Source organism: Malus domestica, chromosome 08 (genome assembly GCF_042453785.1).
Source record: "Malus domestica chromosome 08, GDT2T_hap1".
In the NCBI taxonomy this organism is placed as follows: domain Eukaryota; kingdom Viridiplantae; phylum Streptophyta; class Magnoliopsida; order Rosales; family Rosaceae; genus Malus; species Malus domestica.
The window spans coordinates 8,142,708-8,152,818 of NC_091668.1; the positions used below are offsets into that span (position 1 = coordinate 8,142,708).

The following is a 10,111-nucleotide window of genomic DNA, read 5'->3' on the forward strand; positions in this document are numbered from 1 at the left end:
CTATACTCGAATTTAAAACTTTTCATTTACAAATGAAAAGAATTTTAACTATGTATTTATGCATTTGATTATTCTCTCTCTCTTACACTTCTCCCTTTTTTTGTGAATTGAATAATTCAAACTAGAATCAAGTGTAAAAAGAGACAATGAGAACATAAAAATCAATACTCGTAAAAATAAAAAAAATAAAGTTTACATAAAAATCAACATCAAATTTGCAATTTCTTTTCATTTAAATTTGGATCATCCACTATGGGAAGATTTGGATGATTACATATATTGAAAATATCAATTATGATGTTGTGACATATATATATATCCATAGCTGCATTTGGTCATGGTCTAAAATATCCATAATATCCTGATATTTCCATCGAAATTTCCGTGTTTTTGGACTACCGATATTTTTTTGGACTACCAATATTTCCGATATCATCGATATTTTAAACCTTGCTAAGTCACTCATGTATCTTACCATGCAATATATAAAATGTAAAATATTGTATTAATTCATTATATATAAATGATTATGGTGTGTTTAAACTTCTTTCATTAATTACTATATATTTTCTACATTCACAATGTTTGCCAGCTCGCTATAGAATCAACTTAAATCAGTTATATCTATCATGCAATGCATTTCCTTCCAATTTTTTGTGATAAACTAATAGATAATTGACTAAATAAACATCCTGCAAAGTTTCAATAAAAATTTCCAAGTTTTTCTAAAAATTTCCAAGTTTTTCTTACAATTTCCGTGGTTTTTATTCAATTTTTATCGATACCGATAATATCCCAATATTTCCATTGAAATTTTCATGTTTTTGGACTACCGATATTTCCGATATCATCGATATTTTATACCTTGCATTTGGTAGATATTCAAAACTTCGTCCTTATTTTCTTTGTTGATAGTAGGCCTAATTATCTTTTTCTTTAGGTTAAAGGTTTACCAACCTAGTTAATTATCTTTATCGATACTCGTTTCAGGCATTTGTCTCAATCTAAACATCTCTCAGACTCTCACCCTTAATGAACAAGTAACGTTTCTACAGAAATTGTGAATAAAATTTGATAGTAGCCTAGTTGGTCAAAAAAATGCATACATCAGAATCTCATTCGGTAAAATAAGCATGGTTTAGACCTAATTAATATCACACTTTAACAAATAGGTCAAAAAAGCATACTCCATCAGAATCTCATTCTGTAAAACGAAAAAAACAAAAAAAACATGGACTAGACCTAATTAATCACACTTTAACAAAAAGTGAGAGTGAACCAACGCCAACAAAAAAAAATATTAATCAATTTACAAATAGATTATAAATACAGGGGCTTTGAAGCATTCACAAAACAAAAGTTTATTATAATATTATGGCGATTAAAAGTCGCTGCGTCACTAGCGATGGCAAACGTGTTATGACGACGGAGGAGTTGAAGAAATGGTTGAAGAAATTTGATGTCGACAAAGACGGTCGAATAAGTAAAAAAGAGCTCCGGGAGGCTATCCGCGCCACCGGGGGCCGGTTTGCCAGGTTCAAGAGCAGGCTCGGGGTGCGGTCTGCAGACGCCAATGGCAATGGCTTCGTTGATGAGGACGAGCTCGACAACCTTGTAGAGTTTGCACAGAAGCATTTGGGTGTCAAGATCGTAAACTTCTGACTCTAACTAGTATATGTATCAAGTCTCTAATCTCTATGGCTTGGGTTAATTAATTGGAGAGAGAAAAATCAAATGTATTATTCTGTATGGTCCTGGTGGCACATTTAAGCATGGTGGCTCCTGATGTCAGCTTGTTCTCGTTCCTTTTACGAGTCCTATGTATATATACTTACATAACTGAATGTGATTGAATTGGACATTAAAATGCGCGAGTTGTGTGGCATCATTTGTATTCTTCAGAGATTACTTGCCAATGCAGATGAGCCGGTTCCTTCCCGTATGCTTGCGTTCTCACAACGTCTAAAAGAATTGCAAGGGGCTTGTAGCTTAGTTGGTTACAAGCTTTTACTATCACTCGCATCCTTGCATACATATCTACCAATTTAAGATGGCATATGAAAACATAACAGTCTGCGTAATTACTGTTGTGCTAGGATAGCACCAAACCTTATAAAACAAACTCTTGATAACCCACAGGAAATATATCAAATGCAAATGCAAAAACAAAATATTAAAGACACCAAGATTTTAACGAGGTTCCTCAACAGTCAGTGTAACTGGAGTACGTCCTCGGAGCAGTAGGAGCTCACCCAAGAATCCACTATCAACCAAATGGGAGTTTACAAAGTGTTGGCAATCTCACAACCCAAATAACCCAATAGCTCTCACACACCACAGATACAAATAGAGAAAGAAATATAATGAATAATTTCTTCTCTATACATATAGCTCAAAACTATTACAACAACAACTATTTTGGTGGATAATTACTAACCAATTGAAGAGGAGCACTTTCTTCTTCCCTTCAAAGAGGAGATGCAGCACCCTTTATTTTCTGATGCTCTCTATCTCCCTCTCTTCAAAACCGAAAAATGGGCTGCTTCTCTTTCTCACAATTACTCCCAAAGGCAACCAACCTCACAATTATTAAGAACCAAAGTCACGGGTGGTAAAAGAGAAAAGCAACCCTTTTTTTCTTCCCCAAAACAAGGAAGTGGTTGTCCACCTTTTTTTCTTTATAATTTTTTATAGCCAAAAGTTGGCCACTTGGCCACATACTCCAACAATTACATATTATGTGATTAAGTACGTGCTTCTGGCAAAATGCTGAGTACGGATTAAGTGCAACAGAAAGAGCAAAACTAGATACTTGAATCCACATGAGAAATCAATTTACATTTGGAAACAAGAACTTTACAGTTAAATTATATGTGAATGTGAATGCCTATTTACCTATTCGACTTCCAAATAATACTTACAACTTGAAGTGGTCATGGAATGTACAGAAACAGACTACACAAAATTGGATTGAACAGAAGAAAAAAAGAAGAGAAAATGAAGCAGCAGCATGGAGGTGGGACTGATCCAACTCTTCCATATATTGTTTCAGGTCGCCGATAAATCACCCCGATCGGCAAAGCAGTCATTTAGTCAATAATTCCTAGCTACATACAACCGCACGACCTGTGAGATCTGTCACCAACATGTCTTGATGAATTAGCATTGTCATACTACAACAAAACATTCCACGCACAGACAGATTAGGCAAAAGAGAAATGAGGATTTTACCTCGACACTTCTAAACACGTGCATGGCAAAACTCATCCGTCTCCATATCTAGCGCAGGCGAGAAGATAAAGCAGTAAACTCTCTTCAACACCTCAAACATCAATATCGCGCGGTGGGAGTTTCCAGAAATTCCACGTATTAAAGTCCTCCTGTAATCAACAGGGAAAATAAATAAAAAAGCATGTTCAAATGATTAGTGGCCACATAGGAAGGGGCGAACAGGGCAGAATGATTTTGAAAGAAGACCTCGACCGTAACATGTTTAAAACGAAAAAGCATTGCAGAATCAAAACCTGCTCAGATGAGTTTGTAGGTGGAAACATGCCGTTCACAAGAGCATGAAGGGAGGTATATGACTTTGTGTCAACACGGCGGTTCACAACAACCTCACCCTGCATACCCAAACCATAACAAAGAAAGGTTGGCATTAGACATTACTAAATTAGAAATATTTAAATTGCTGCTATATCGTGAAGGTCATAATTACCTTGGGATTAATAATGAATATTTTTCCTTTCGGGATTCCAACCTTAAGGTAGCTGAACTCATCGGTATCTCTGTTTCCAAAACCGGCATAGAATGGATTGCAATCAGAAGGGAACAATGATTTGATATCCTGAAACAGAGAAAAACGTAAGATATTTAAAAGGATACTTGAACCCATATGTATTATTGTTCGGAAGTATCCTATGAAACAAATTATTTAACATCTGATAGGCAGTAAAACAAGTGATCAGGTAAAGATTTAATACACTAACCTCCAAGCATGCGATTTTGAATTCATGAGGAGCCCTCCTGATAACTGAGGAAAACAGAGTGTCGGTCTATGCATTAGAAACTACATACGACTTAGTGACCAGAAAATTGCATGTGATGTCTAGTGATCAAATAAGGTAATTTTACATTCCACTCTGTTATCCATATAAATCGTTTTCTCTGCATTATTCTACAAGGAAAGGATGCACTTCCTCTCTATGAAGCGTAGTTTATCATTTCAGTTTTTTATCAGGATTATTGCAAAAAAAGGGCAATGAACCGAACACATAAAATGCCTGAAAACTAAATGGAACACTTTAGCAATTTAAATTAGACCTCTGTTGAAGTTCTAGAAAAAGAAGTGCACCAACATCACTTACCTTCGCGAAAGAGAGAAGGAAAAAGTCCATCTGGGGAAATAACAACGGGACCATCTGGTAAAGCCTTCCCATCCTGCATATTTGTAAGCAAAGAAATAAACACACATCGCATTTTGATTTCTTAACTCCAGTTTGAAAATGAAAATCAAGGATTTAGCATGGGTTAAGCATAACCTGCTTAAGGTTGAATAAAAATTGTCTGGTGACAGAGGCTTGAGAAATGGCACGTGCACTCAAAAAAAGCAATTGATATCCATTTTCCTAAAGCATAGAAATAACAATCAATTCCTTTAAAGATGCAATGTCAGTGTAGTTATGAGTAATTCATACAATAAATTTAACATGTTTGTGTAAGAGACAATGGCAATAAGAGATGAGAGGCGGGCACATTATAAAGGTAATCATGCCTATAATTTGTAGGCTGATGACACTGTATGACTGAATAAGCGAACCACAGATGGGCCAACAGATTAGGTTAATGAGAAAGTCCCTCTATGTGTTTTCGACTACCTATGTTGGCTAAAGGCCAACCCACCAGAGTACTCAAAATGCATTGTAAGGAGTGATGAAATGCAATGTGAAAATTGCAGTCAATAAATAACCATGAACAAAAAATAATCATCACCACGAGCACAAGAAATAAAAAGGACGAGATAAGCAAACCTTAATGGCAGAAAACAAATTTGTAACACCTATATGTGACCAATCTACCCCAACCAAGGGCATGAATTGACCTAGAACATCTGACCTGCAAAACAAAGCAAATCAAGCGGGATCAGACAAATCAAAGAGAACCCCCCCCCCCTCCCCCCACAAGGAATCAACAAGTGAATGCATAAAGAACAACTGAATCATTAAAGAAAAACTGTTGCTCATATTTGATAAAAAAAATCTAAAAATCACTGTACTTCATTACTTGCAAAACAGAAAAAATTTCTCAGAATACAATTTACCAAAGAATTGTTTGGAAAGAACAGCCTTACTTTGTGATTGTCCCATCCACGTCTGAGATCACTATGCGAGTGTTCCATTTCCACAGATAAATTCTGGCATCAACCTGTTGAGCAACAAGAATTGTTAGAAAGGACAGTAACTACATCTGAAAAACAAACGATGAGAAAGAAATCAGACTAAAAATGAACAGCCAGGATGAGAACCTAAATAAAAATCAGAACAATAAACAACCTGCTGCTTCCCCAGCATTGCAGTAAAGAATGTGAAGGTTACTGTATTCTTCCCTTCTTTGAGTTTTAAGGACGCCAGCTGCTCAGATGTTGGAGCAAGTACCCTCTCCATTTTCTTCATCCCCTTCGGTGCAAGCATATTCTTATCCCCATCTGTAAGCATATTCTTATCTCCATCTGTAAGCATATTCTTCTCTCCATTGGTGGCAAAGGTGCTCTCTGTAGCATTCTGAGCATCAGGACTTTTACCACCATTCACATCTGGCTGCATTGCTTTCCTGGAATTTGATCTCCTTGAACCGAAAGGCCAGAGTTTCCAACTTCCGCTGGTGGCAACATTTACTTTAGATGGATCTCCTGTAATAGTTTTATCCCAGTCAGTCGACAGCTAATATGCCTTTCAGTTCAGATATTTGCACTTTCCATAATGGAATCATCCTAAAGCAATAAAGCAGCTACATCCCATGGAAAACAACTACAGATAACAAGTCTATCAATTAGTACATTTATCAAGATCGAATTTTTCCAAAACTGTTTGAAAAGCAGTACCAGCTTTCATCCCTTCATATTAGAAGTGTTTCCAGCAAGAGAGCTGTGCACAAAGCAAAATTTATTTCACTTTCTCCATTTTACCACTTGAGAAATATTTGTTCACCAAAAAACAAATTAGGCCCTTCCAATTTTCATCAGAGAGAAAATTCTGGCAATAAGTCTAACAAAAAATAAAGTGAAAAAATGGTCAGATTAATCATATTTCACTCTGACTTGGAATATATAAATTCTTAGTACTGTAATATAATCATGTAGACTGTAGTATGTACACACTACCAACAAGAAAGAAAATAGAATACTTTTCAGCATTTCAGTGCAGGAAATATCATACATGTAAATATCTAAGTTTCTCACCAACTGCAGGAATGGCAGGACCACCTTTGAGCTCCACTGAACCCTGAGTATTCTCGATATCTGGTGTTTCCTGTGCTAATTTTTTCTCTTCTTCTGTGTCCCACTTTCTACAGCTCAAATCATCTTTACCTTGCCATATTGACTTCAAGGGATTGACATTTGAGTCCAGTGAACAGCTCAAGGGATAATGAAGATCAAGTGCGCTCAACTTGTCAGTATGAGGCCACATATTGGGTAATGACGCGACCAGCTTCCTGACTTCTTTATCAGCAGCAGCCTTACGATTTCTAGGAATACCAATTGCAGCTGATGCTGCCTCCAGTTTTCTATTTGATTTCTCAAAATCAGTTGAGGGGCCTTCGTGAACAAACTTTTCTGGAGATGAATATGATTCATAGTTTGTACTGTCTTTTGGACTACACGAGAGACTATTTTCTCTGTCTACACATGATGAAGAACACGATTCCGTGCACTGAACCTCGGTGATTCTGATTTCATCGTCACTGAAGAGAAATTGTTCTTCCTCTAATCCCACTGGCAACACACTTGCTGCTTCTGTCATGACATGGCCAATAACGGACTCAGACGGGGTTTGTAAATCGCATGATCCAATTTCTTCCTCTTTTGTATTTTTCTCTTCTTGAACTTGATCACCAGAGTTGTTTAAACTAAACATGCTCTGTGACTCAACTTTTTTAACTGAACCAGGTAATGAATTTCGCTGGACTGTCTGAATATTGTATTGTTGAACTATTGCTGGCCCTTCAAGGTCAATATTACGGTCTGTGCATGAATGCGCATCTGTCTCTTGTGAACAAGTTTCAGTAGCCTCCACTGAGTGTACCTCCATGGAAGTATCATCAGCATGGTGCTCAGTAACTGAATCCTGATGAAGAACACTAAATATCTCAGTCTCGACGATCCAGGTGTACACTAAATTAAGAATAATATTAGCCAATTGATCATTTATAACCAAGTTGTGTTTCTTAAATTTCGTGCATATTTGTGTTGGTAAATAAGTCACAGTAAACATTGCATCTTAAAATTCCTAAACAGTTTAAAAGTTTTGGTTTCTATTGCAACAGATTTGATAGAAAGATTACCTTAGATAGCAGCTCAGTTCTGGCATGAACATGAACTTGCCCACTTCTTTCTCTGGCAATGTACAACGTTTCACAATAAATAAAGGGTTGGACTCCATCTATCCCATCCGCCGTATGAGAAATGTCACGGTCAGGTAATACAACATCTTTCTCATCCAAATGCTTGCCAGGGCAAGCTTCTAGCTCAAAAGAACTTTGAATTTCAAGATCAGACCCTGTGACATTGGATATGACAGCAATTGCATTCCCATCGTGTTCGGTTGCTGCAATAAAAGATTCACCAACATCACTAGATACTCTAGACACAGGCAGAGATGAGCTCAGCCGGCTTTCCTCGGCATCAATCTGCATATCTTCATTAACTAACACATTAGGAGACGAAAAACGGGAAGCATTATCCTTCCCGAATTTCTTAGTGGCAAGACTAGTGGACCACTTCACCTCCAAAAGGTTAGCCGCAAACTCGGCCCGCTCCAATGAATCCACCCTTCTCACCTCACTATCAACCCCCTCTTCCTCCTTACTCTTGCGCTCCTTCGTCGACCTGCTCCCAAATAGCCCAAAAATTTGTGACTTCCGGGAATTAGTCCTGGACAAAATCTTCCCGTTAAGCGTTTGAATCTGATCAACTGTTGTCAAATTCTCAGCATCATAATTGCAACTCATGGACTTCAATGGCTGCCTGTTTTCCCGACATTGCTCATCCGTCTCATCACTCGAAGACGAAGGATACAACACAGCCTCCCCTTCTTCTGCATCAACCTCCCTAAGAAAATAAGCTTCCCCTTTATGATCCAAATACATGTGGAAACTAGCATCCTCCCCATTGACATTAATGTTAACCACCTTCTCCTTTGTCTTCAAAACCCCTTGAAACTTCCCAAATTTCACATTCCACGCTGACGATTTGAAGCTCCCATCTTGTTGTTCAACTACAATTATGTCCACAGCTCCACCAAAAGGGTGGAACGGGCCGGAGACGGTGTATACCCCTCTGGATATATAACTCCCTAGCCTCCCAACCGCATACATCCTATTCCTACCCTATCTAATTTCTCAGGACACCCAATTAACCAAAACCTCAAAACTCAATCATAATTTACGCACACCCGGACCCGGTCGATTTCCTCACGAAAAACCTTCAAAGCAACAAACTTTGATCCAAAGATTGAATTCTGAGGCAACCCAGATGACCAATTTACCAAGAATTTAGCAACCTAATTGATCAAAACCCAAAATTTAACGATTTACCACCGTTTTAACTCCAAGCAGTTATTGCATGCATCAGAAAAGCGACGAAATCCCTCCCTGAGATCCCTTTTTTCAATCTGAAGCCCCCACAAACCATTGGATTTTAAAAAGCCAACAGCTCGAAATCAACAAACAACCAAGAAAGAAGGCATCAACGGAAGACCAAAAACTATAGATATAATTCTGAGGAACCGCCAAAGGAAGAGGGAATAGCAGTTATGGTGACGAAAGAATATTCGGTGCTAATTATTCGAATGTGCCGAGCCTTCAATCACCATTAAAATTCCAACAAATATTTAAAGGCGCCGCATTTTTTCATTTTTTTTCATTTTTTTTCTTCCCCTTATTCTTCTGATGATTGATGAAGTAAATAAGAAAAAAAAAAGAGGAATTAATCTAAACTAAAAATAAATAAAAGGGTCTAGAAATGAACTGACCTGAAAGAAAGAGGTCAGGAGAGAGAGAGAGAGAGAGAGAGAGAGAGAGAGAGAGAGAGAGAGAGTTCTTGCACGTAAGCATACGAGAGATGGTTGAAGCGGAGGGATTTTTTAAATGTCAACGCATCACGTATGAATTTTTTTGAAAAGTAAATTTATACGGATTTTGTCACATGAACAAACTTTTAAGCTATTTGTTGTATTAATTTTTTGAAATTATTAATGTATCTCATTTTAATTATGTTAAGTTTTTTATTCAAAATAAGCGATATCCATTTGTGTTCAAAATTATTTCGAATTTTTGACTTCATTTTCATGATTTTTTTTTATTTTTTATTTTTACACAAAGATATATTTTCATTAGAAGGTAGATGAATAAATTGATTTGGACATTAGACATGTGTTCGTTTCAAAACTTATAGTGAACTACTAAAAAGTACATTAGGCTCATTAACATGAAATTTAACCAATTGTAAACTTTGAGAATTCAACAGCGTCTATCATGTTCTTAAGAAAAAAAAAAGTTGAAATGTTCGAAGCTTGAAAGGGTGTGGTGAGTTAAAAGTCTGAAAAAACATTGATATCATAACCTTGAAAATTTGATATAACAAATCCCTTAAAATTTTAATTTATACAACAAATTGAAAAAAAAAATGTATAAGTTCATATAACATTTCAAGAAAAAATTTATTAACGTAAAAGAAACAACAACATATTTTTCGATTTAGTATTATTTATAATATGCTATGCGATGTTCTGGCTAGTTCTAGATATCTAAAAAGTCTATTCTTCATGTAACATGATTTTTCTTATGAGGGGTGGCATTTTATTTGAGACAGGTGGACATTTGAATTACGTGGGCT

At 36.7% G+C, this 10,111-nt stretch overlaps 1 protein-coding gene across 2 annotated transcripts; it reads right to left on the minus strand.

Moving 5' to 3' along the window:
• Positions 1-2,796: 2,796 nt before the first annotated feature.
• LOC103421196 (phosphatidate phosphatase PAH2-like) lies at positions 2,797-9,297 on the minus strand. 2 transcript variants are annotated; one of them, XR_011583615.1, is made up of 12 exons: positions 7,561-9,297; positions 6,458-7,343; positions 5,553-5,908; positions 5,351-5,424; positions 5,031-5,115; positions 4,542-4,628; positions 4,368-4,440; positions 3,990-4,033; positions 3,719-3,847; positions 3,525-3,623; positions 3,232-3,380; positions 2,797-3,135 (listed from the first exon to the last, which is right to left on the minus strand). XR_011583615.1 is itself a non-coding variant. In XM_070826726.1 (11 exons), the coding sequence occupies exons 1-11, from the start codon at positions 8,590-8,592 to the stop codon at positions 3,324-3,326; spliced, it is 2,922 nt and encodes a 973-aa protein (XP_070682827.1). In that variant the 5' UTR covers positions 8,593-9,297; the 3' UTR covers positions 2,797-3,323. The 2 variants fall into 2 exon arrangements, 1 of the variants encoding a protein (XP_070682827.1); XM_070826726.1 differs by having other exon boundaries at positions 2,797-3,380.
• Between the last annotated feature and the right edge of the window lie 814 nt (positions 9,298-10,111).

Coding starts and splice junctions, on each gene's coding strand:
- LOC103421196 (XM_070826726.1), bottom strand. CDS start 8,592: ATGTATGCGGTTGGGAGGCTAGGGAGTTATATATCCAGAGGGGTATAC. Junction 5,909..6,457: donor TCCTGCCATTCCTGCAGTTG/GTGAGAAACTTA, acceptor AAACTATTACAG/GAGATCCATCTAAAGTAAAT. Junction 3,624..3,718: donor TATTCATTATTAATCCCAAG/GTAATTATGACC, acceptor TTGGGTATGCAG/GGTGAGGTTGTTGTGAACCG.